General features: G+C 52.9%; 1 protein-coding gene and 1 long non-coding RNA gene across 6 annotated transcripts in view; one reads left to right on the forward strand and one right to left on the reverse strand.

Annotated features, from left to right (window-relative positions):
• The window catches only part of ABCC3 (ATP binding cassette subfamily C member 3), a 44,293-nt gene that overhangs the window by 9,623 nt on the left and 8,808 nt on the right, over positions 1–25,862 (forward strand). Inside the window, exons 2-26 of one of the 3 annotated variants that reach the window (XM_025440034.3) lie at positions 2,922–3,098; positions 3,476–3,601; positions 3,821–3,958; positions 4,610–4,735; positions 4,944–5,005; positions 5,701–5,832; positions 7,047–7,238; positions 10,296–10,473; positions 10,607–10,768; positions 11,320–11,412; positions 12,861–13,064; positions 13,169–13,315; positions 13,687–13,774; positions 14,127–14,193; positions 14,447–14,573; positions 14,651–14,827; positions 17,790–17,957; positions 18,286–18,475; positions 19,512–19,626; positions 19,803–19,950; positions 20,038–20,245; positions 20,550–20,860; positions 22,619–22,818; positions 22,955–23,081; positions 24,320–24,421. In XM_025440034.3, coding sequence (XP_025295819.3) covers positions 2,922–3,098; positions 3,476–3,601; positions 3,821–3,958; positions 4,610–4,735; positions 4,944–5,005; positions 5,701–5,832; positions 7,047–7,238; positions 10,296–10,473; positions 10,607–10,768; positions 11,320–11,412; positions 12,861–13,064; positions 13,169–13,315; positions 13,687–13,774; positions 14,127–14,193; positions 14,447–14,573; positions 14,651–14,827; positions 17,790–17,957; positions 18,286–18,475; positions 19,512–19,626; positions 19,803–19,950; positions 20,038–20,245; positions 20,550–20,860; positions 22,619–22,818; positions 22,955–23,081; positions 24,320–24,421 — 3,765 coding nt within the window. Of the gene's footprint in view, positions 1–2,921; positions 3,099–3,475; positions 3,602–3,820; positions 3,959–4,609; positions 4,736–4,943; positions 5,006–5,700; positions 5,833–7,046; positions 7,239–10,295; positions 10,474–10,606; positions 10,769–11,319; positions 11,413–12,860; positions 13,065–13,168; positions 13,316–13,686; positions 13,775–14,126; positions 14,194–14,446; positions 14,574–14,650; positions 14,828–17,789; positions 17,958–18,285; positions 18,476–19,511; positions 19,627–19,802; positions 19,951–20,037; positions 20,246–20,549; positions 20,861–21,701; positions 21,861–22,618; positions 22,819–22,954; positions 23,082–24,319; positions 24,422–25,862 lie in introns of those variants that run through there. The other 2 variants (XM_049114071.1, XM_049114072.1) reach the window with 2 other exon arrangements.
• Positions 7,216–18,350, reverse strand: LOC112655126 (uncharacterized). Of its 3 annotated transcripts, XR_003133547.3 has the most exons (4): positions 18,212–18,350; positions 17,240–17,401; positions 8,753–8,884; positions 7,216–8,037 (listed from the first exon to the last, which is right to left on the reverse strand). It is a non-coding gene; the product is annotated as an uncharacterized LOC112655126 (long non-coding RNA). The 3 variants fall into 3 exon arrangements; XR_004818641.2 differs by lacking the exons at positions 7,216–8,037; positions 8,753–8,884 and adding an exon at positions 15,163–16,079; XR_007412901.1 differs by lacking the exons at positions 7,216–8,037; positions 8,753–8,884 and adding an exon at positions 15,163–16,844.

Below are 25,862 nucleotides of genomic sequence, written 5' to 3' on the forward strand. Positions count from 1 at the left end.
TCCTCTCCCTCTGGGGTGCCTGACCAGGTCTAGGGGGTACCCAGCTCTGTGACCCATATACCCAGCCCTGGGCCAGCATGCCGGCTGCTCATCAAGAGTTCATGGATCCTTAGTTCACATTGCTTGAGGCACTACTGGATGCAAGGCTCTAGAATATAATAGGTACATGGTATGAACTTCCCCACCGAGGCTTGGATAGCATACCCCAAGGCAGCATGTCCCTGGACCTCATGCTCCTCAAAGGCAGGGACGGGTCTGCCGTGGGTGCACCTAGCCCCATGTCTGACTCATAGCATACTCTCAACTCATCAAGGGGAAAACGGATGCTCCAGAAAGGTGGGTCCCTCATTGGGTGCTGACTTCAGAGGAAGAAGGGTGTTCAAGATGGGAAACATGGCTCCTAAACCTGGCTCACCACCCCTGTAGTTATTGGGATTTTGACAGGTGGAAGGGAGAGAAAGCAGGTTGAGCAAAGGTATAGGAGTGAGATCCTCAGAGCAGATTTAGAGTGAAGTAATCTGGCAGCAGGGGAAGAGGTGCTTGGATTTGGCTCCCTGAGCAGAAGGAAGCACTGCAGCTTCATGGGTATGAAGCAAGGGGCACAGAGATGCCTTTCAGGAAGAGTCCTCTCTTGGCTGTGGGCAGGGACACCAGAGGGCAGAGGGTTGACCTAGATGGAATTCAAGACTAGAAGGGGAGCTGAGGAAGAGGAAACAGGATGTGCAGACCACTCCATGAATATTTTCTTAAGGTAGGAGAACTCAAAGCACCTAGATAGTTCAGTAGTTCACATGGACAGATGACTCAAGGCCAGCTGGGAGCCTAGAATACCATAGTAACATGCTTGGACTTTGTCTTCTAGGCTAGGGCACTGCTGACAGTTTAAGGGGAAGATAGAAGATTATCCTTTTGTTTATTCATGCATTTATTCAACAAATATTTCATTTAATTTACTTAACCACGTTTTGTTCTGAGCACCGGCTATGTGCTTGGCATTGTTCTAAGTACTTAGGACACATCAATAAATGAAGTGAAGATTACATGCCATCAGGAAGAGATGACAGAAAACATAATAGACCAGTGACTTATATCACATGTAGAGGTGACAGGTGCTATAGAGAAAAGAAAGAACAGAGAAGGTAAGGAGAGTCACTGGCTTGTAAAAGGGACCAGAAGGGATGGCTAGGGCAGGGGGCAGGGGAATGGCAGGGGGATGTGCAGGTGGAGAAGAGGGAGGAATAGCCCTGGGGCACTCCTACGTCAAGAGTGGGTATCAGCCAGCAGACCAGGAAGGAAAGACCAGGAGGAAAAGAAAGATTCTTTGTGTGGTCAGGGATCTGGGCCCCTAGGGCATGGAAGGGAAGAGACCAGAACCCCATGGAAATTGCTCAGAAAGAAGTGAGGACCTGGGTTGGTATGACACCTGAGGGGACAGGATGGAAGGAACTAGAGGGAGAGATGGTTATCATCCCAACATTACTCTCAAAGAAACCAAGGCCCATAGAGGCCAAGTTTAAGCATGTTGCCCAACGTCACATAGCTTGAAAGTCGTAGAGCCTGCTGTAGTGAACATTGAGAGAGTCAAAAAAAGTGTTAGCTCTGAATATTTATTTAACAAAAGCCTGTGGTGTTGCTACGCTGGAAGGATGAGGACACTCAAACAGGAAGGACAAGGCAGGTGCAACCTCAATATCAAACAATTAGTAAGTCAAACAATAAGAGCAAGAACAAATTGCTTTAAACTATGGAAGTAGATGCCAGGACAAAGTTAACAAATTTGGACATATTTACTCCTGAAAAATGAACTTGGGGTGGGGAGTGATGAGGCAAGATACTGTTTTCTTTTTTAATGGTTTGACTTTTTAAGTTGTGTGAAGGTATAATGAGGACAAAAATAAGAATGACAAGTATTTAAATTGGCAATCAGGAAGTAGGGAGTTTTATACCCTCCCGTGTTAACCATCGTCTCGTGTTGATGAGATTGTGGGTGCGCTTTTTTGTTACTTGCTTATATTTTCTGAGCTTTCTGGAAAGCACAGCTAATGCTTTTGAGAGGGGAATAAAAGATCAGTTCATGTGTGGCCTTGGAAGAAGCAATCTCACCAAAATGTATGTCTGAATGTATGCCCCCATCTCCTCCTGAAAGGCTAGAGTTATATTCAGAGACGGGGGTTGGTCTTGTCTAGAACCAGTGGTTCCCCAAGACACGAGACTTTGAGTGCTCAAACCAGGACAGTGCCAAACTGGGATGGTGGCTTGGTTGAGGCTTTGTGATTTACAAACTCTCTTTATCCCATTGCTCCTTTGAGCTCACAGCTAGCAGGGAGGTAGGTGGGGTGATGGATGGTCTTCCCAAATTTAAAAGTGAAGCACATAAAGCTCAGAAAGGCTCCCTATCTCTTCCTTGGGAGAGGCTTAGAGAAGTGGGCTCTTCAACCATTTGCATGTATTGATTGTATCAATAAAATAAAACAATTTTAAAAAAAGAGTGGAAATCTAGAATGAGAAAGCAGAGCAGTGGTTGCCTGGGAGGGATGGGCTGCAAAGAGGTTCAAGGGAACTCGCGGATGATGGAAATACTCTGTCTCTTTACCGTGGCAGCGGCTTTGCCAGTGCGTACACCTGCCAAACCCCTTGGATTGTGCACTTCACGTGGGCACAGTTTATTGTATTTAAATTATACCTCCATCAGAGAGAGAGGGAAATGAGGAAACAGGGACGACCAGGGCCTCATAGGAGACTGTGCATGCTGCCAGCACCTGCTCGTTTGCACATTGACAGTCATGTCTTCACGCACCTCTGACCCCCAGAGCTCATGGAGTGCCTCTGGCAGGGTGGGGCAGGGGCCCCCGCCTTTCTCAAGGGAGGGCCCATTCTGCAGCAGGCTGCCACAACACTGAGTTGTTCTCTCCATCCCCCAGGACTCCAATCTGTCTGTGCACACCGACAACCCGGACCTCACTCCCTGCTTCCAGAACTCCTTGCTGGCCTGGGTTCCCTGCATCTACCTGTGGGCCGCCCTGCCCTGCTACTTGTTCTACCTGCAGCGCCATAACCGAGGCTACATTGTCCTCTCCCACCTCTCCAGACTCAAGACGGTCAGGGGCTCAGGGATCTCCTGCGGAGGGGTTGGCACCTGGAAGGTTCTCCTTTTCACAGTTCTCCTCCCCACCCCACCAAAGTCAGCATCAGTGGTTGGACAGGGTTTCCTAGTTACACCTGCCCGGCAGCTCAGGGTCATGGCAGCCTGCCAACTGGGTCTACAGTCAGATGAGATATTCTCTGCTTGTGGAAGTTCAACAAAGTTCTCTGGCAATATTCTCCCCACCCTTGGGAAGTTTCTGGCCTGTGCCCAGCCTAGCTTCCCGGGCCAGACACTGCACAGGCCTGGTGGTTTCAGAATAAAAGGCCCTTTCCCAGTGGGAACTGCCCCTACTTTTGAAGGTGAAGTCTCCAATATGTCCCCTGTTTGTAGGCCTTGGGCGTCCTGCTGTGGTGTGTCTCCTGGGCTGAACTCTTCTACTCCTTCCATGGCCTGGTCCACGGCTGGGCCCCTGCCCCCATCTCCTTTGTCACCCCCTTGTTGGTGGGGGTCACCATGGTCAGTGTTGGACCCTGGAAGCTAATGCGGGAAGGTCTCCAGTGGGTTGTGGGATTGTGTTGGGGGACCAGTGGGCTCTTGAGAGGGGGCTGGGTGCCTTTGCAGTGGGAAGAGGGTGGGGTGACCCCCCCCAAACATCCTGCCGTGTGGGGTGGGGAGGACAGAGGCAGGCCCAGATGTGGGTGCTCTGGCCCAGCCTTCCTTGCCCTCCCTGCACAGCTATTGGCTACCCTGCTGATCCAATATGAGCGGCTGCGGGGGGTACAGTCCTCGGGGGTCCTCATCATCTTCTGGTTTCTGTGTGTGGTCTCTGCCATCGTCCCCTTCCGCTCCAAGATCCTTGCAGCCACGGCAAAGGTAAGGGGAGAGAGAGAGAAACCTGCCAGGGGCACCCCTGTCCGGGGCATGGCCTCAGGGCTCAAAGTCCCTGCGGGGTCTCAGGCTGCCCCTCCCCTGCTGTCGGGACCTCCGCTTGCATTCAGTCCTCTCCGTGTTGTCCCCTACTTGCCACATCTCTACCGGGAGCGAGGACCAATGTAACACGGGGGGAAGCGGCAGGACACAGCCACTGTGGGATGCTCGTGGGAGTGCAAGGGGCCATCCTGCAGCCACCACCACCACCGCCAAGTGGGGTGTCTGACGGGGTGCCTGCCAGCATCTTGCAATGAAACATGGGAGCGACACACATGAACCGCACTGTCCGGCCTGCAAGCCCCATGATCTCAGTTCTCTGGGCTTCGTCCTGACCTTTGCTGAGATGATGGGGTGGGGTGCTTCTCCGTTCCTCATAGGGAGGGTTGGACAGGTGAGGTAAGTGGGGTGCTTAGCACGTCCTCACTGAATAGCGGCCCCCTGTGTCCTTTCCCTAACTCTCAGAACCCTCTGGATGGGAGACCCGGGGGCTGCCTCCTGTCCCAGAGGCGCCTGATGTCCCGGAGGACCCCTCAGGGCAGGACTGCGGGCCCGGTTTCCCCACGCCTCTGATGTCCCTCCGCGCTCTCCCTCCAGGGCGAGGTCTCAGACCCCTTCCACTTCACCACCTTCTACATCTACTTCGCCCTGGTGCTCTTTGCTCTCATCCTGTCCTGCTTCCGGGAGAAGCCACCATTTTTCTCCCCACAGAATGTCGACCCTGTGAGTGTTCCACAGAGGCCGGGTGGTAGTGGGGGTTCCATGGCCCGCTCCTCAGCCTGGCCCTTACCAGCAGCCCCCATCCCTTCTCCTTCCTTCCATCCCCAAGTCCTCTTCACAACTGGGGCTTGGGGCAGGCAAGAACGAGGACTCCTGTTCCCTCTACTCTGCTTTGAGATGATTCTTCCTATCCTACCCTCTCATCTTCTAGAATCCCTGCCCAGAAGTCAGCGCTGGCTTCCTCTCCCGCCTGTCTTTCTGGTGGTTCACAAAGTGAGTTGGCTCTTCCTCCAGCCTGGGCCAGAGGGAGGAGGAGATGGGAGGTAGGAGGAAGGGGAGCAGGCCAGAGTGGAGTCTGGCTTTTCCCCCACCCCAAGCCCTGACCAGAGGGCATGGGGTGGGTGGGGAAACCTAAGGGCTGGGGGCTGAGTGCAGAGGCCCGGCTGGCACAGCTCCCATCTCAGGCCGTACGCCAGCCCTGCATCTGGCACATCACAGGAACAGGCCTAGGGGGCTAGGGGGGAACCGTAATTAGTTCCAAGCCCTTCCATCTGGGATAAGCTTGCAGCTTGTCATTTCCTTGGCCGCCCCTCAGAGTGGCTTGAGCAGGATAATTGTGTCTGTGACCCCGGGTGACAGCTCATTATCCACACCACATGAGGAGGCACCTGAGTCTGGGACTCCATCCACCCAGCCTTGTCATCTCCCAGAGGGCCCAGTCAGTGTGAATTTCATCACTGGGGCCCAAGGGTCACCCGGGGCATCTGGGGAGGAGAGGAGGGGCTGAGGTAAGAACTTAAGATGGGAGGCAATGACCTCCAACCTGTTCCCTGGTGGAATAGAGGACACACCACTCTTGGCCAGCACCTTAGGGAGACCCTTCTCTGGGGACCCTAGGAGCTCCGGAGACCCTGGTCCCAGCTCCAGGCTGCTAACTGCCCCTGTGTGGGGCTGCCGCCCATCCCCAGGATGGCCATCCTTGGCTACCGGCGCCCCCTGGAGGAGCAGGACCTCTGGTCTCTGAAAGAGGACGACTGCTCTCAGAAGGTGGTGAACAGGCTACTGGAAGCATGGAAGAAGCTTCAGAAGCAGGCAGTGGGGTGAGGCCCTCTCGGGGTCCCCACACCACTCCACCCCACTTCAGATACCCCAAGTCTCCTGCAGGGGAAGCTGCTAGACCTAAGGCAATCACAGGGGTGGGGGTGGGGGGAAGAGCAGGTGCATGTGGGTCCTGAAGTGGGACACTCAGGCCTGAGTAGGGCCAGCTGTCCTCAGCTCTACTGACTCCAGAGAATGGCTGACACTTTTGTAGCACCCAGTCTGTCCCAGGCATGGTCCTAAACATGTAGATTAACTCAATCTCTAACAGCCTTGCAGGGTAGGCTCTATTGTCTACATGTTACAAATGGGGACACTGAGGAAGGAAGGTTTAACAATGCACCCGAGGTCCCCTAGCGGGTAGTGGCAGACCTGGCACCCACACCCAGATGTCTGGGCCTGCTGCTCTTAATGGCTGCACTACCCTGCCATTAAGATCTTGAAAGGTAGTTTCCAGAAAGGGAAGGGGCCAGGGGAAGAAGGTTGAAGCCAGTCTCTCCTTTCAATCCTGCCTCCTGTTTGGAGGCAGGGGCTGGAGGAAATGACCCTCTGACTGAAGGGGCTTCCCACCGAGGACACAGGAACCTGTCTGGCTACTGCTCAACCGAGAGAGCTGGAGCTCAGAGCTTCCCTCCCCATTTCTGACCCCAGGACTGAATCTTCTCCCCTCCTGCCCATAGCCGGGGGCCCAGGACTTCAGCTCAGCCCAGAGCCCTTATTGGCAACTGGCTGGTGGAGGAGCCAGGGACTTGGGCCTGATCCTTAGTGTCTTGGCTTCCCTGGCTTGGAGCTTCAGGGGAGACACGGCCCCCCAATGTGCATACTGCACCCCCTCTCATCCTCTCCATGCCACGTCTTCACCCTCCCTGCTCAGCTACCTGGGGACTAGGTCACCCTCCATCCCCGCCCATGTGTCCCTTCCCTGTCAGCATCCTTCATGGAGCCGCCCTGTGGAGGTGGAGAGAGGGCCGCCAATTGCTGGAGTTCTAGTCCTTGGGGTAGCAGTGAGGGCAGCCCGTGACTATCCTCAAGCACCTGAAGACAGAGTCACTTGGGGAATTCTCACCTGGAAGGCCATGCTGTCCATCCCTCTCCCAGTCCCGAGGGCCAAGAAGGCGGCTCCTCCTGCCTCCTGCTCCTTGCCAGCCCCAGCTGGTGCCTGGCTCTGGGGAACATGTGTCTATTCCTACCCACGGCTCTTTCCTCCCTGGACCAGGCATGAGGCGGCGGCGGCCTCTGGGAAGAAAGCATCCGGTGAGGATGAGGTGCTGCTGGGGGGCCAGCCCAGGTCCCAGCAGCCCTCCTTCCTGTGGGCCCTACTGGCTACCTTTGGTCCCAGCATCCTCATCAGCATGTGCTTCAAGGTGGTCCAGGATCTGCTCTCCTTCATCAATCCACAACTGCTCAGGTCTGACTACTCGCTCCATCGCCCTCCCCTGGGTGGGGGGTGTTCCTGGCTGGCTGGTTGTCCCTGAGGACTCAGTCCAAAGAAACAACATGTAGTTAAATGAATCCTAGGCCAGGACCAAAGAGCCTCTCCCTGCTCGCTGTGTGACCTTGGGCAAACATCAATGTCCTTGCACCTGTTTCCTGGTTCACATTAACAAACCCTCTGTCCCTAAATCCTACCCACCCCTCCATGATCCTATGGAGAGGTGTATCTACTCCCATTTTACAAGAGAGGAAGCAAGAAAACTAAAATGAAAACCAAACAAACAGGAAGCAGAAATTCAGAGAGGTACACTGGCCCCAGGGCGCACAGCTCGTCCAGATGGTTGGGAGTCCAGGGCTCTGCGCTCCGGCTCCGGTGCTCTTCCCAGTTGGTAGACCCTGTCATCTGCCACATGAGTGGCTTGGGCTGGAAGGAGGTCTCAGATGATAGGGTAAGAAGGAGAGCTGCCTAGCAGCTTAGCACCCCCCCCACACACACACACATCTTGTCACTGCATTCATGCACACATCCATTCTCATTCAAAAAATACTGATTGGGCCTCCAGTATACTGGAATGGTGCTAGATGCTAGGGATACAGACACATAAGACGCATAAGACAAGGTGTCAAAGTCTTGCAAGAGAAACCATTAGAGGCAGAGGTGTGCTCGGGTGTCTGGAAATCCCAGGGAGGAGCAGGGAAGCCAGCCTGGGAAGGACCGGAAGCAGGTAGCCAGGGAGGTCATCAAGTTTGCTGGATAGGCAGTTGTTGGTTGGCTAGGTGAGGAAGGAGGGGAGAATGCAAAATCACGGCCTCAGTGGGCATGACTCAAGAACTCCAAGTATTTCTGAATTCTGGAGGAAAGAGCCATCAGAAGGAGGGGGAGAGAAGGGGAGCTAAGGGAGTCCTTGAAAGATTTGAAGCCAAAGAGGGGCCTCTGGTTTGCATTTCAGAAGGATCTCCCTGCCAGTTGTGTGGGGGATGTAGGACAGGATGGCTGGCTGGGAGGGGGCCCACCAGGTGAGAGGAGAGTCCAGGCCAGGAATGAGATAGGATTCAGGAGCTTCTGGGGAATGAGTGTGTGCCAGGGAGAAGGAGGGGGTCATGGCCTCCTGGGCTCTGATCTGGATAATTGGAGGGTGACAGATCTCTTTCACTGGGATGATGAATGTAGTGGGAGGGAGGGGCTGGGCACTGGGCAAGGTGGTGAGCTGAATTTTGGCTACATTGGGGCCAAGCTGTGGGGAGGCCCCCAAGGAGACATTCCCAGCTAGCTGGAGACCACATTTTCAGAGACATCGGATGGAAGGCCAGGGTCCAGTATCTGTGGCTGGGCTCACCCAGAGAGCTCATGTCCAGGATCCCAGACAGAGCTCTAGGGAATTATGACAGGTAAGGAGTGAGCAGAAGACTGGCTTGAAAGGACCAGAGCTAGGGAAAGAACCAATGATGGAGCAGAGCACAGCGAATGCTTCTAGGACAAGGACTCACCTCCAGTGCTACAAGCTGCCAGGAAAATGGAGCCTGAAGAAGGCGACTTGGAGTTTGTTAGTGAGCGCTAAGAATGGAGGCTGAGAAGAGGGGAAGGGCCTGGAGCAGGAGCCGTGGAGGTCTAGAAACATCCTGTAAAGAAGATGTATTCATTTTCTGCAGCTGCCGTAACAAATCGCCACAAGCTGGGTGGCTTAAAACAACAGAAATGTATTCTCTCACAGTTTTGGGGGCCAGAGGTCTGAAATCAAGTTGGCAGGGTTGGCTCCTAGACATTCTGAATGAGAATCTGTACCATGCCCCCTAGTTTCTGATGGTTGCTGGCAGTCCTTGGCATCCCTAGGCTTGGAGACATGTCACTCCAATCTTTGCCTCCACATGCTCCCCTGTGTGTGTGTGTGTGTGTGTGTGTGTGTGTGTGTACATGAGCATATACACACATCCGTATCTCTGTGTGCAAACTCCCTTCTTCTTTTATAAAGACACCAGTCACTGGATTAGAACCCACCCTCTTCCAGTACAACCTCATTGTAACTTGATTATACTTGCAAAGACCCCATCTTCAAATAAGGTCACACTCACAGGTACCAGAGGTTAGCACTTGAACATCTTTTTGGGAGACGCAGTCAACACACAGCAGAAGGAGAGGCCTGGCTACTACTATGGGGGTAGCTGCATGGAGTTGAGGGGAGGTTTGTCCCAACACGGAAGAGACCTGGTCATGCCAATAGGGTGAAGGTACAAAGCCGCCAGCAGAAATAACTATATCGACGACCAGGAAGAAGCAAACATTGATGGAGCGCGTTCCTAAGCAGGTGGATGGGGGGTCAGGGTGCAGTGGGACAGGACCAGGCTTGGAAAGCCAGATGGACACCTGCTCTCCTGAGGCAGAGGAAAAAGAGAGCAAGTGCTTGGAGGGAAGTTTGTGGTTGGCAGGGAGTTCTCACTGGGTGGTTATGTGGCAAGACATAAGTGGGTAGCTCCTGAGCGGGGTGGGGAGTGGGGGCAGTGAGAAGGTAAGAGGAAAGAGGTGAAGAGAGCTGGGGAGGAGAGGTCTGGAGAAGTTCCCCGGGCAGCACTGGGGGCTGCTGATGTTGGAGAGGGCGGATTTTGGATTTGACGGGGACAGTCTGTGGGGTCACATGATAGGCTCTAGGGCCCTCAGTAGCCAAGGAGAAGGTGCAGGAAAGACTAATCTATGGACATGTGGCATTGCTTCCTGCCATGTGGTCCAAAGGCAAGAAAAGCAGCCAGGTAGGCTGACAGTGAGCAATGGAAGGGGGGGACAGTGGGGCCATGGCAGGCAGGAAAAGAGGGGAGGACAGAAGGGAAGAATATAGGAGGGCCACGGTCTTGAGGCAGCACTGGGCTTAGTCTGGACATGGGGGTGGTGTGGCTGGGGGTGTGGAGGCCCAGCAGCACCTGCCTGGGAGGTTTCGGAGGCTGCCCAGAGTGGAGGCTGAGGGCAGAAGGGGAGGGCGGCAGGAGAGGAAGCAGACTGGGGATCCCTCCCTGCGCTCATGACTCGCTCCTCTCCTTGCAGCATCCTGATCAGGTTTATATCAAACCCCACGGCCCCCACCTGGTGGGGCTTCCTGGTGGCTGGGCTGATGTTTCTGTGCTCCATGGCGCAGACTCTGGTCTTACACCAGTATTTCCACTGCATCTTTGAGATGGCGTTGAGACTTCGTACGGCCATCACAGGTGTCATCTATAGGAAGGTCAGGTGGAACAGGGTGGGCTGTGGGGGTGGCGGTAGGGGTGGGGGTGGGGGAGAGGCCCTAGAGGCCAGCCTGGAGAGCACTGAAGAGGCTCGCAGGCCCAGTCCATCACCCCGCTGTCGTCCCCCTGCAGGCTCTGGTTATCACCAATTCAGCCAAACGTGAGTCCACCGTGGGAGAAATTGTCAACCTCATGTCTGTGGACGCCCAGCGCTTCATGGACCTTGCTCCCTTCCTCAACCTGGTGTGGTCCGCACCCCTGCAGATCATCCTGGCGATCTACTTCCTCTGGCAGGTGACTCTTGAGCTCTGGCCTCTGCCTCCTTCCTCTGACCTTGACTTTGTTGAGAAAGGACAAGAGAGGGCAAACCTGGGTCAGCAGAGGGCTGCATAATGGACCCAGAGCCGCCTCCCTAGGTATTTGGGTCAGGAACAGGACTATGAGGATGCTGGTGTCTGCAACTGAATCTTTCCAAGTGGGCAGTTAGCTTTCTCAGAGATCCCAGGGGAGGAAAGAGGGACTTGGAGGCAGGGTGCATGCGAGGCTGGCTGTCATTGTCTGTATGTCCATATTTGCCTTCCTGTGCGTTGCGTCTGGACACCCTTCTGTGTTTGCCTGTTTGTTCCTGCCTGTTGTCATTATCCGATGGCTGGCGGCTTCCGCACTTGTTTTCAGCATTTGGGCTTTTTCTGTATGTCTTCCTTTCGCTATCTGTTTGGCTGACTACCATCCTTTGCTTTCTGTCCAGCTCCATGTTTCCGATCAATAGGCTTCTGTCTGTCTGTGGGATTCTGTGCAGGTACTTTAGTTAATTGTCTTATCAATCCACCCACATGCCTCCTCAGAACCTGGGTCCCTCCATCTTGGCTGGGGTGGCTTTCATGGTCTTGCTGATCCCACTCAATGGAGCTGTGGCCGTGAAGATGCGTGCTTTCCAGGTGAGTGCTATCATGGGTCTGTTGCCCCTGCCTGGAGCACCTGGCCATGTACCAGGGTGAGGGTATCCACTAACCTGGGGCCCCTCTGTTGCCTCGCTTACTAAGGATGGCTGTAGGCTACTTCCACAAACTTTAGCTCACTCTATCCTCACAACAACCCTGAGAGGGTTTTAGCAACATTCTTATTTTGGAGCTGAGCAACCAAAGCCCAGAGAGATGAGGGCAGTCTAGAATCAGGCTGAGCTGGAACTCAAACCTGTGTCTTCTGGTCTAATGAGGGTCTCCTTCCACCACACTGAGCCTAGTGTGAATAGCCAGTCATCCAGTCCTTTGTTTGCAAATATTTATCGAAGTCTTCAGTATCTTCCCACTGCATGTAGAATGAATGACAAACTTCCTATGACCACCCAGCAGACCCCTGCTCACCCGCAAGCTCTCACCCCATAGGGTATGGCCAAGTGGTAGCCACTCTGGCCTTCTTTCTTTTTTCCAAAGCACCAAGCTATGCGTATCTCTGGGCCACCACACACAGTGTTCCCTGGAACTCACCTCATCCCTTCCTTGCTTGCTCACTCTTCCCCTCTCTCCCCCAGCATAAACTCTGATTTCCCAGTCCCCACCTCATTACTCTCTCACAGAATCCTGGTGTTTTGCTTCAGAATACCCATACAGAGGCACCTGAGCAGCTCACTCGATTAAGTGTCAACTCTTGATATCAGCTCAGGTCATGATCTCAGGGGCCTGGGTTGGAGACACATAGGTTGGGCTCCTCTTCACTCAGCAGGGAATCTGCTGGAGATTCTCTTTCCCTCTCCCTCTTGTCTCACCCATCCAGGGCCCTCTCTCTCTCTCTCTGTCTCAAATAAAGAAATCTTAAAAAAAAAATATGCCTACTGATTTATTAAGCATTCACTCAGGTAACTGTTTCCTATCTGCCTCCCCCATCAGACTATCAGCTTCATGACGGCTGGGTCTTGTTTGAGTTGTTCATCATTATCTGCTTCATGCCTAATATGTGGCGTGGCACATAGTATGTGTGTGCTGTGCCCTGGGTTAGGGTCTAAGGAAACAGAAATAAGTGATCTGCACCCCTCAGGAGGCTCCCAGTCTAATTGTGGAGTCATGCATGCACAGGGAGGGGTCTGCACAGAAACGATAGGAAAGAACAACATGGTTAAGAAACCCAGGGAAGGTGGCAGAGGATGCCACTTGGAAGGGTCAGTGATGGAGGTGCTCAGGTTGGAGCTGGACTTTGTGCGCAGAGGAAAAAGGGAGGCTGGGCAGGGCATCTGGGGCTGAGGGGCAACACTGACCCAGCAGGAGGAGGGAGGAGGAACAGGTGCTGTCTGAAGGGCTGCGGTGCATTGTAAGTGCGTGGAAAGTATGAGCCCCTGTGGGTAGAGATCTGGGAAGGGAAGCAGGGCACCCCACTGCCGCTCTCTCCACAGGTAGAACAAATGAAGTTCAAGGACTCGCGCATCAAGCTGATGAGTGAGATCCTGGGTGGCATCAAAGTGCTAAAGCTGTATGCCTGGGAGCCCAGTTTCTTGGAGAAGGTGGAGGGTATCCGGGAGGATGAGCTCCGACTGCTGCGCAAGTCTGCCTACCTCCAAGCCATATCCACCTTCACCTGGGTCTGCACCCCCTTCCTGGTGAGGGTCTCCCCCTGGGGCTGGTCTCCCACCTCCCACCTGGGCAGCCCAGGCCCCTGGCCCCCACAGACTCCATCTGACACCCACCCTCCACCCCTTCCCAGGTGACCCTGACCACCCTTGGTGTATACGTGTCCGTGGACCAAAACAACGTGCTAGATGCTGAGAAGGCCTTTGTGTCCGTGTCCCTGTTCAATCTTTTAAAGATTCCCCTCAACATGCTGCCCCAGTTAATCAGCAACCTGATCCAGGTAAGGCCAGGTAGGGCTGGGCATTCCGCTGGAGTTAGGGGAAGTCATTAGTGTCAGGGAATAATCAAGGAATTGAGGGTGTGGGTATTTGGCATGAAGCTATTAGAACCATATGTGATTTGGCATCAGAGGAGAACATGTGAGCTCCCTAGAAACCTGAGCTCTGAAGACCACCTCCTCTTACCAACCTAGATCCTAACTTTGGCAGTGGGAACCAGAGAAAACTCAGTCATGGGAGGAGCCCCAGCACCCCACCTGGGCCCTTAGGACTCCCTGCCTCTCCCAGGAAGTAGGGGGGTGGGGGAGCAGCCTGGAGGAGGAGGTGGGGGAAGGAGGAACACAGCTTCCAGGGCTGACTCACTCTCCTGCAGACCAGCGTGTCTCTGAAACGGATCCAGCATTTCCTGAGCCAAGATGAGCTTGATCTCCAGTGTGTGGAAAGAAAGACCATCACCCCAGGTCCAGACACCCTCTAGCCAGGCTACCCTTGCCCCAGCCCCTGCTCCAAAAGATCTTCTGTTCCAAGCTTCCAACTTGTCTCTTGTGACTGTCTTTTCCTCTTCCTCTTTCCCACCAGCGCCACCTTCTCCTGCTTCTGGGCTCTTCTGGCAGTCTACTTCATCCCTCCCCCAGACCTCCCCCACTTTTCTTCCTTGTCTAGGGCTCCCTGCCCATGTCCCAGGACTTCCTGCCTTTCTCCCTCCTCCTCCCCCAAGCTTTCCTGTCTTCTCCCTTTCCCCCCACCCCAGGCACCCTCCCCACCTTGCCCTGGACCCCCTGACCCTGACCCTGTACACCTTGGTCCTCCCAGGCTATGCTGTCACCATAGACAATGGAACGTTCACCTGGGCCCCGGACCTGCCCCCTACCCTGCACAGGTACCAGCTTCTCCTGTCCCGTCAGCTACCTGAAGTGGGCCAAAGTTCAGATCCATAATAGAACCCAGTTCCCCGCCCCCCACCCCCACACACACAGCCCCGGCCCCCATCTTTGGCCTGGAAAGCTGAGAAAGGCTCAGCTTGTCAGGGTAGTGTCTGAAAGGGAGGAGGGCTTGGGTCTCAAGGTGGAAGGTTGGGGTACCAAGATCCTGATCCCTAACTCTGATTGGGCTCCTGGACTCCTTGCCCTCAGCCTAGATATCCAGGTGCCAAAAGGGGCACTGGTGGCCGTGGTGGGGCCTGTGGGCTGTGGGAAGTCCTCCCTGGTGTCTGCCCTGCTGGGAGAGATGGAGAAACTGGAAGGCACAGTGTGTGTGAAGGTGAGAGGGTAGAACTCCTGGGAAGGGAAGCTTGGCCCGGCCCTGGGCAGATCCCGAGGTAACTTCTCTCCGGCCAGGGCTCCGTGGCCTATGTGCCTCAAGGGGCATGGATCCAGAACTGTACTCTTCAGGAGAACATACTGTTTGGCCAAGCTCTGGACCCCAAGCGCTACCAACAGGCTCTGAAAACGTGTGCCTTGCTAGCTGACCTGGAGATGCTGCCCGGTGGGGACCAGACAGAGATTGGAGAGAAGGTACTGGGCCCCCTCCCATCCTCTAGGTGGTTGGCACCTATAGCCGCCCAGCTCAGCCCAGCTCAGGTCTATATATGCCTGTCTGTCTTCCTTCCTTCCTTCCTTCCTTCCTTCCTTCCTTCCTTCCTCCATGTGAATCACTCAGCTCTGTGCTCAGCACTAGGAAAATGGATCTATGACTAGGAGAGGCCAACTTATGAACAAGTGGGGGTTGTAGAATGCCATGGGGGCCGGGCTAGAAGCCTGTGCATGGGACAAGGAGGGCAGTGAGGGCAGAGATGCATAAGGAAAGGCATCACTTTTTATTTAAGGTTTTATTTACTTATTCATGAGAGACACAGAGAGAGGAGCAGAGGGAGAAGCAGGCTCCCCATGGGGAACCTGATGCGGGACTCAATCTTAGGACCCCGGGATCACGACCTGAGCCAAAGGCAGACACTCAACCACTGAGCCATCCAGGTGCTCCCCTTGGCTCATTCGTAATCCAATTGTTTGTTTTTTGTTGTTGTTCACTTGTAGGAGGAGTTCCTTATATATACTGGATATTTATCCCTTATCAGATATACGAGTTGCAAATATTTTCTCCTATTCTAAAGGTTGCCTTTTCACTCTGTTGATACTGTCCTTTAGTACAAAAGTTTTCAAATTTGGGGCGCCTGGTTGGCTTAGATGGAAGAACGTGTGACTCTTGATCTTAGGGTGTGAGTTTGAGTCCCATACTGGGTGTAGAGACTACTTAAAAATAAAATCTTAAAAAAAAAAAAAGCTTTCAGTTTTGATGTGATTCAATATCTTTTTGTTGTTGTTGCTGTTGCCTGTGCACTTAGTGTCATATCCAAAAAATCTTTGCCAAATACGATGAAACTTTCTCCTATGTTTTCTTCTAAGAGTTTTATTGTTTTAGCTCTTTGGGGTTCTTTTTTTTTTTTTTTACACTAATGACTTTGATGCATATTCCCTCAAAACAGGCATTCTCTATATAACTATAGCCAAATTATCAAAATCAAGAATTTTAACATTGATACAATATTATTATTTAATTCACTGTTTGTATTCACATGTCATCGTTTGTTCCAGTAAATGTCTCTTTTAGCTATTTTCTTTTCTGGGCGAGGATCCAATCCAGGATCATGAGTTGCAGTTAGTTGTCACATTTCTTTATTCTCTGTCAATCTGGATAATTCCTCAGGCTTTGTCTTTGAGGACCTTGACACTTTTGAAGAGTACAGGCCAGCTATTTTGCAGAATGTCTCTCCATTTGAAAACAATTAGGTTAGATTATATGTTTTGGAGGGGCAGGAAGAACCAAAGAAGTAACATTGTGTCCTTCTTGGTACATTGTACCAGGAGACACATATCAGTTCATGCCTTATTGACAATTTTAACTTTGATCACTTGATTGAGTTTGGTGTCTATCATTGGTGATCTCATTTCATAACTTCGATTGATAATTCTTGCCTGAGTCAGTGTTTACTGTGATATATGCCAAATGGTGATGTCCTAAACCCATTGTTTCTGTGGTTATTAGTTATAATTCTACTCTTTTTTAAAAATATCTTATTTGTTTATTCATGAGAGACACAGAGAGAGAGAGAGAGAGAGAGAGATGCATAGACACAGGCAGAGGGAGAAGCAGGCTCCATGCAGGGAGCCTGACATGGGACTCGATCCCGGGTCTCCAGGATCACACTCCGGGCTGCAGGCGGCGCTAAACCGCTGTGCCACCGGGGCTGCCCTCATTCTACTCTTTAAAAAAAACTTCCCTCTCCTTCCCCTTCTTTACTTATTAATCTCTTTATATCAATATGGACTCAAGGATTCTTACTTGATTCAATGGATTAGAATCTACTATCATCATTATTTATCTTGGTGTGTGACTTGTCCATGGAGGGTTTTAAGTAGGGACATGAATTGCATTTTGAAAAGCTTCCCTGACTGCAGTGTGAAGGGACCCAAAGGCACAGGAACCAGTGAGGAGGCTCTCATGGTGGTCTGGAGAAGTGTTGAGGATCTGAACCTGGCAGTGGGGATGGGAGTCTGAGGTTATAGGAACCCAGAGAAGACCTCCCCATTTATGACATAACCCATCTTTCTCTTCTCTCTTGGAGGTACACACGAACCTCAAACACAAATAAACCTAATTTAGTGCCCAGCACATAGTAGGCACTCAAGAAAGATTGGTTGGTTGATGCAGACATTTTCACATGCCTTAGTCACTACAGCTACACGTCCATCCCCTGCTTCTCCCCAGAAGCTCCAGCTCCCATCCCACACTTGCTTACCCTCCACCCCCACACCAGGGTCAATTTCTCAGGGTACCTGAGAAATCTGGGCCCTGTTCTAGAGGGAATGCCATATCCCTGCTGCTATGTGCATTAGTTTCCCTATCATGGGCTTAAGGAAAGAGCTTACCTCTTCTGTGGCTCCTGAACAATAGCAGAGTTGACAAATTTGGGGGTTGGTGCTGGGTTTCCATTCTTGCTTCTGCCCTGAATAGTTCAGGACCTTGGACAAAGTCATTAATGTCTTGGGCTCTAATTTCTTCACCTAGAAAGTGGGGCTGACGATACCTCCCTGAAAGGACAGACAGGAGGATCAAATGGGATCACTGTTATGAAAGTCATCTGAAAATTGTATGGGTGATGGGAGATTAAAAGGTCTATTAAGGATCCCCTGGGGATTTCCAGCCTTTCAGAGTATAAAGGCAGCAGGCAGGGAAACCAGCTGGGCAGGGTAGTGGAGCAAAGGGGGCAGGCTGTCCTCACCTGCCCTGGGTGGACTCTTGAGAGCCACCACCTCTTCCTCTGTGGCCTCAGAGCTTCACAGGGACAAAACCAGGCATATCAAATGAGAATTTAGAGGTCTGCTTTGTTGAATGACAGTGACAGGGCCCTTGTCCCCTTGTGCCTGTCTGACTCCCTTCTACCTAATACACACCTCCCCACCTCTCTCCTCCATCTAGGGCATTAACCTGTCTGGGGGCCAGCGACAGCGGGTCAGTCTGGCCCGAGCTGTTTACAGTGAAGCTGATCTTTTTTTGCTGGATGACCCCCTGTCAGCTGTGGACTCTCATGTGGCCAAGCATATCTTTGACCAAGTCATTGGGCCAGAAGGTGTGCTGGCAGGCAAGGTGAGGCCTCCAGGAGGTTGGGGGGGGGGCCTAAGGTGAGATCTAGGACCCTAGGAGAGAACTGGTGGGAGACCAAGGGTTTTGGAGGAGACCTGGAGGAGGTGGGAGGCTTGAGAAGCAGGAATCTTGGCTGGGTGGCAGGGGAAACCCATAGAGGTCCCAGCCCAGAGGTGCTGAACCAGCTGTAGTGAGCATGGGGTGAGCCACTGATGTGGTTGTTCATGCTCCCTGGCATACAGGCACCTCACACTCACCCTGTGGCCCTGTGCCTGTGCCAGGGGTATGTGCTAAGGATGGTGGAAATGGTAGCCTGCTGTCTTCTCCCTAGACACGGGTGCTGGTGACACACAGCATCAGCTTCCTGCCCCAGATGGACTTCATCATAGTGCTGGCTGACGGGCAGGTTTCTGAGGTGGGCTCCTACCCAGCCCTGCTGCAGCGCAATGGCTCCTTTGCCAACTTCCTCTCCAACTATGCTCCTGATGAGAACGAGGAGAACATGAAGGACAACAGAACTGGTATCCACCATCCTTGATCCTTCATATTCCTGTGCCCTCCCAGCATTGCCCCTGTCTTGGGGGTCTCTGAGTGTCTCTGGATGGGCCCAGTGTCCTACAAGGGAGTTCCGAGGAATCTGGACCATGTGTGGGACAATCAGACACTGTCAAGAGGGAAAGCACACTGAATGTAGTCCAGTGACTTCCCTTCCTCTTCCCTAACTGTGTGACCTTGTCAGCAGCTCAGGTGTCAAGGCCCCACTCTTCCCATGTGTCCAAAGGGCATAAGGGCCCAGGCCCTGCCTGTACGGTGAGACCGCTTGACAGATAAGTCATTTGGTAAATAATGCAAGTGCTTGGAAAAGTCATTTTGTTAGCAACCAAGATTGACTGAGTCATTACTATGTTCTAGCACTACTCTTGGCACTGAGAGTGGCAGTGAACGAATGGAAAATTCTCAGTCCTCATGGAGCATTTGGAAGTCTCTGGGCCCCTAAGATCCCCCCTTGTTGTTCAGTCCTGGCTCCCCAACCCCAAACTCTGGCTCACAGACCTTTTCCTGAGTCTTCTTGCCTACTGCTGTTGATACGGCCATCATGTCTTGAACATGTACTAGTGCTGTGCCCTTTGCTAAGCACCTGACACACATTCTTTCCTTTAATCCTCAATGACAATGACACCGTGAAGTGGGGACTATTATTATCCTCATTGTACATGCCAGCCTAAAGCCATGCAGTGAGGAAGTGGCATCTGAGCTCAGCCAGTCAGCCTCCAGAGCCCAAGCTCCTGACCTTTATATTTGAGACCTTCCCCATAGTCCCTGATGGGAAGTTTTTCCCCCTCGCCTAACCTAAGTCTTTCTTGCTGCCTTTTCCCCCACCCCCCAGCACAAAACTGGTAATTTATTTTTGTTCTTGTTCTTGCTGCACTTTCATGCCTCTCATGTTCTCCCCTTCGTGTCCATTCTGGAGTCTTCCCTGGTGTGGGGCCTGGGGAACACCAGCAGCTTGCAGGGCGAGCTAGCCCACTGTTTCTGCTTTCTCCCACCCTGCTGCAGCCTTGGAGGACGTGGAGGATCAGGAGGTGATGCTGATTGAAGACACGCTGAGCAATCACACAGACCTGACGGATAACGAGCCAGTCATGTATGAGGTCCAGAAGCAGTTTATGAGGTGAGCTCCTGAGACTACTCAGCACCTTCCCTAAGCCCCACCAGGTGGGGCATGGGTGGGCAATCTCCCTGCCGCTCACACCCTGAGCCTTGGGCTACAACCTGAACCCCCTGAGGGTTCTGTCCTATGGGTTTGTTGGAGGCCACCTCTCTGGGCCTGACCAGCCACCTCCACAGACAGCTGAGTGTCATGTCCTCGGAAGGCGAGGGCCAGGGCTGGCCTGTTCCCCGGAGATGCCTGGGTTCAGCAGGGAAGGAAGTGCATACAGCAGAGGCGAAGGCGAGCGGGGCGCTGATCCAGGAGGAAAAGGCAGAGATGGGCACTGTGAGTAGGATGGACAAGGAAGGGTGGACTGGGTGGGCAGGCCTGGGGCTCATGAGTGTCCTCCGTCCTTGACCGCCATGCATGCAGGTGAAGCTGAGTGTATTCTGGGATTACGCCAAGGCCATGGGGCTCTATAGCACAGTGGCCATCTGTCTTCTATACCCGGGTCAAAGTGCGGCTTCCATTGGGGCCAACGTGTGGCTCAGTGCCTGGACCAATGAGGCTATGACGGAGAGCCAACAGAATAACACCTCCATGAGGCTGGGTGTCTACGCTGCCTTGGGAATTCTGCAAGGTGAGCGGCAGACATTGCTGGAAGGTGTTTTCCTCCCATCTGGGCTGCTGGATCCGCCAAACCACACCCTTGCCCCTGTGTCTTCCTCCACCATCACAGCCATTGCCCTGCCCCGGTGCCTCCCTAACCCCCCCCCCCCCCCCCCGCCGGCAGCCCACCTGCCTCCGGGCGCCTCGAGTTCATCCCCGCGGCCCTCTGCCTCTGAGGCTGCCAGCCACCACCGCCATCCCCTGTCTCCTAACCTACCCCCGCATGCCTGCCACGCAGCCCCCAGGACCGAGCATCCCCCTGCCTCCTCCAACAGGGCTTCTGGTGATGCTGTCAGCCATCACGCTGACGGTGGGCAGCGTCCAGGCTGCGCGCTTCCTTCACCAGGCGCTGCTGCACAACAAGATGCGCTCGCCACAGTCCTTCTTCGATACGACGCCCTCAGGCCGGATCCTCAACCGTTTCTCCAAGGACATCTACGTCATTGATGAGGTTCTGGCCCCCACTATCCTCATGCTGCTGAATTCCTTCTACAACTCCGTCGCCACCCTCGTGGTCATCGTGGCCAGCACGCCGCTCTTCACAGTGGTCGCCCTGCCCCTGGCCGTCTTCTATGTCTTGGTGCAGGTCCGCAGCCAGTGGGTGTGCGGGGCTCTCTGCGGGCCTGGGGCTTCCCTGTGGGCGGGGCTTCCCTGTGGGCGGGGCTCCCCGTGTGGGAGGGGCGCTGGTGTGGGCGGGGCTCCCCTGTGGGCGGGGCTCCCCTGTGGGCGGGGCGCTGGTGTGGGCGGGGCTCTTGGGGCCGGAGATGGTCAGACCGTGGTTCACAGCTGGGTTGGGTTAGGGACAGTAGTTACTACATTTGTTTGGTTGTTTTTCTTTTTTTTTTTTTAAGATTTTATTTATTTATTCATGAGACAGAGAGATCGAGAGAGAGGTAGAGGGAGAAGCAGGCTCCATGCAGGGAGCCTGATGCGGGGACTCGATCCCAGGTCTCCAGGATCACACCCTGGGCCAAAGCAAGCACGACTGAGCCATCCAGGGTCCCCTATTTTTTTTTTTAAAGACTTTACTTATTTGTTAGAGAGAGAGAGCTGGAGACAGCATGAGCAGGGGGAGGGGCAGGGGGAGAGGGAGAAGCAGACTCCCCACTGAGCAGGGAGCTGAACGTGGGGCTGGGTTCCCAGGACCCAGAGATCATGACCCGAGAGCAAAAAGCAGACACTTAACCGATTGAGCCACCCAGGTGCCCCTACTTCACTTCTTTGAAATTCATTTTCCTCACCTGTAAAATAGAATCATAGACCCTATCCCATAGGGTTGTTGCTAGGATAAAATGAAATCTTTGTAAAATGTGGCTGACCCTGGAACTCCTTCCTGCCGTGCATATATATATATATATATATATATATATATATATATGGATTACATATATATATATGGATTTTACTTTTTTATTCATGAGAGACAGAGAGGCAGAGACATAGGCAGAGGGAGAAGCAGGTTCCCCATGCAGAGCCGGATGCGAGACTTGATCCCATCTGAACCAGAGGCAGATGCTCAACCACTGAACCACCCAGGTGCCCTCCCCCCCTGCCCCGCCACCTATTTTTAAATAAAATGTCATTAACAGTGTGTGAAACATATTATCCTTCCCTTCTTTTATACATATCTAAACATATATGTACATATATGTTTTTAACATTGATGACTTGGTAACATTCAGACACAGCTGATGGTAAAGGGCATTTGTCTTGCTGAGCTCCTGTCCTGCCATGAGTTTAATCAGTTGCTAAACGTAATCCACAAGGTGGCTGGAAGCTCAGGTGATCTGGGCTGTGCTCTGTGCAGGGACACTGGACTCTCAGATACCCATCCTGTAAGGCCCTGGACATCTTGGGGCCTACAGGCTAGAGGATGGAAGCTGGAGGCAGAACTGTGTTTTAGTGGGGCTGAAGTTTAAAAAACTGGCAGTGAGGTAGGGAGAGGCTTTTTAAGAAGAAGAAGACAAAATTATCTTATCTTTTGCAAATTTTGTGACATTCTATGTGAGCACATTGCTGGGGCCCCTCAGAGGAGACAGGCATATTTACTGATTTAGGAGGCCAAGCAAAGTCAGTACTGTAATCCAGGGGGTAAGGGGTTCAGGTGCTAAGAGGGAATCAGGAAAGGCTTCGTGGAGGAAGCTGCCTGGAAGATGGAGCAGAGCTGGCCAGGGGTGAAGGGCAATATGAGTTCATGGAGTCACATCAGGTAGGGAAAGGAAGCAAAGTCTTCTGGGGGAGTGGGGTTGGCTGGGAGGAGGCCCAGACAGGTTCAGAAGGCATGCAAGACGGAGTTAGGGGTCCCATGGTGCTGCCCTCAAGCTCTTTCTCCATCCTCCGCCAGCGCTTCTATGTGGCTACATCACGGCAACTGAAGAGGCTGGAATCCATAAGTCGTTCCCCCATTTACTCCCACTTTTCGGAGACAGTGACTGGCTCCAGTGTCATTCGGGCCTATGGCCGCAGCCAAGACTTCAAGGCCATCAGTGATGCTAAGGTGGATGCCAACCAGAGGAGCTGTTACCCCTACATTGCCTCCAACAGGTCAGCAGCCTCCTCCCTCACCCTCTGCTCCTCCAGGAGTTAGCACCAGGCTCTCTGCAGGAGAGAGCGTGGAGTTCTGGGTCCTAGTTCCTCCTTCCTACACCTGCCCTACTTCCTCCTTGTCTTGTCCCCACAGGTGGCTGGGGATCCGAGTGGAGTTCGTGGGGAACTGTGTTGTGCTCTTTGCTGCACTCTTTGCTGTGATTGGCAGAAACAGCCTGAGTCCAGGGCTGGTGGGCCTTTCTGTGTCCTATGCACTACAGGTACACAGGGGTCTGGGCCCCAGGACAGGGCCACAGCTAGGGCAGAGGATATGCAGGTGTCACAAGCATCTCCTGAGCATTTGCCCAGTTTGGGAACCAGCCACAGGTTCTGCTCATACCAGGACTGTGAGCTCACAGGCAAGCACAGAGAGACAGTCCCACCGACAGAGGATTGTAATGCAGGGTGAACAGGTGTTAGTGGCGGAAGGAACAAAATGTGGTAAGAAGCCGGAGGAGATCCTCTACCTTGGGTGCTAGTTTTGGAGAAATTATCTTGGCGCTTGGCCCCAAAAGACAAATGGAACTTGCCTTGACTGAGCACAAGATTTAGAAGGTCAACTCTCACAGCAGTCCTGGGATGGGAAGTATAGGGCTGGAATACACCTCATTTCACAGGCCTGCAGAGAAAGTAGAGAGAGAAGGTGACTGGAGCCTGGGCTGGAGGGCAGGCCAGTCACTCTGATATCAGCCTATATTGTCAAGGTTTAGATAACTACACATGGCATTTTTATGACTCAGATCACATTTTCAAAGCCACAGAGGGCTCAAGCCTTAAATGCAAAGGATAATCAAGACAATGAATCTTCTCAAACTTTCCTGTATGAATCAACTGGAGATCTTAAAATGTGGATTCTGATACGGCAGGGCTAGGATGGGGCTCAGGGTTCTGCATGTCTTATCAAGGCCCCTTGGTGCACAGTGTAGTCCAGGGACCGTTTGCATCAGTATCACCTGGAAACTTATTAAAAATGCAGACTCTTGAGTCCCATCACAGACCTACTGAATCAGAAGCCACATTTTAACAAGATTCTCTAGGAATTTTTTTAAGAGTTTATTTATTTATTCACGAGAGATACAAAGAGAAAGGCAGAGACATAGCCAGAGGTAGAAGCAGGCTCCCTGCAGGGAGTACAATGCGGGACTGTATCCCAGGACCCCGGGATCACGAGGGTCAAAGGCAGATGCTCAACCACTGGGCCACTCAGGTGCCTTCTGGAAAGTCTTTCATAAGTGTATTAAAATTTGAGAGACACGGGGCTAGGTGGCCCTTGGTCCATTCTGCAAGGTCACTGCCGGAAATACAGTTATAATTAGAGCCCCAGGTGGCACACCTGGGCTTGCCCAGGCCCACCTGGGTTGTAGAGACAAGGAGCATAATCAGGGAGTCAGAACTCCTCCCACAGCTGTTGTGGGAGGAGGGGAGACCACCATATCCATGACCCAGTCCCTTTGGCCAGATAACATTGACTCTGAACTGGATGATCCGAATGATGTCAGACTTGGAGTCTAACATTGTGGCTGTGGAGAGAGTCAAGGAGTACTCCAAGACGGAGACCGAGGTGAGTACTGGCATGAGCCTGGGGCAGGGTGATTCTGGAATAGCTGGATGGGGAAGGGTGCTTAGTGATCCATCCTCCCTGTGTTCCAAGGCCAGCTCTTCATTTGGGGGGGCTCTTCATTCATCTATCCATCCACTTAACCCTTAGTGAGCATTAGCCAGAGAGGTCTGTGCCAGGAGGCATAGAGGGTCCAGAGTTGAGCAAGGCAGGGTCTATCCTCAAGCAGATTCTGATGTTGTGGGTGAGGTAGGACAGGGCTGTGCCCTGGAACACCAGAGCTCTGGGGTGATGCATCCAAAGAAAGCAAATGAGGGCGAATCATTCGGCTAGGGTGATCAGGAGGGTGAGAATTCCAGCCAAAGATCAGCCTGGTCAAAGGAGCAGGGGTGGGGTAGCATGCTCTTAGTAGGGGAAAGGGAGTATCCCCCAGTGAGGGAGGGGGTGTAGACTTTTGTGCACTTGTTCCCATGGTCACACCCAGACCTCTTCAAGCCTAGAAGCTGCACCATCTCTGAGGTCGCAAGTCAAGCTTTCAGACCACCCTTCCCAGGCCTCCTGGCTCATGTGCCCCAAACCATCTGCTATCCCAGAACTTTGTCCTCCTGGGACCCCCAGTCCCATGACCTACCTTTGTCCCTCTGTCCACTAGCTCATCCAGCCTGGATTATGTGCTTCACTTTTGTCAATGCTCCTGATTCCTTACCCTCCCCTCTCTCACTGGTCAAAACCCCTCCCTGGCGAGCCCCTCTGTCTACCTTCTGCATGCCAGCACCCAGCAGCTAAGACAGACACGGCTGGAGAAAAATCACTGATTTTGCTTCAAGTTTATGACCATACTCCACCACGGGTATTCTCCTTTTGCTTTGCCACTTCCAGAAAGATCTGTTTTGAACCTTCTTTCCTCAAACCTCACATCCCCTCCCCTTTGCTCAGCCGTGGACCTTGCTTGACTTGCCAGTGAGAAAACCGGGTATCAGTGATAAACTCCCTCAATCTCCCTGCCTCCAGACTTTCAACCGCCCATGTGGCCCATTCACCTCCTTCCTTCCTCTTTTAGCAGGAAGCGTCCCTCCTCCGATCAAAACCCACCCCTTCAGACTTCACCTCCCTGCCTTCACCTCCCTAAGGACACCTTCCGCTCCTACAGCCTGCTCCATGTGGTGGATGATTCCCATCCATGGACAAACATTAAGCTCTCGTAGCTTCCATTCTAGACACACAAACCAACCTCCCTTCCCCCTACATCCTACCGCCCCAGTTCTCTGCTCTCCTTTGTCACAAAGCTTGTTTTAAAACCCACACACTCTCCCCACTTCCCTATCACCCTTTATCATATCTGCCTCCTGCAGTCTGGTTTCTGGCCCTGTCACTCTACTGATGATCTGCCGGGTTCCAAACCCAGGGGACAGTTTTCTGTTCTCATCTAATTCAATCTCTCAGC

The sequence above is a fragment of the Canis lupus genome, chromosome 9 (assembly GCF_003254725.2).
Source record: "Canis lupus dingo isolate Sandy chromosome 9, ASM325472v2, whole genome shotgun sequence".
NCBI lineage: Eukaryota > Metazoa > Chordata > Mammalia > Carnivora > Canidae > Canis > Canis lupus.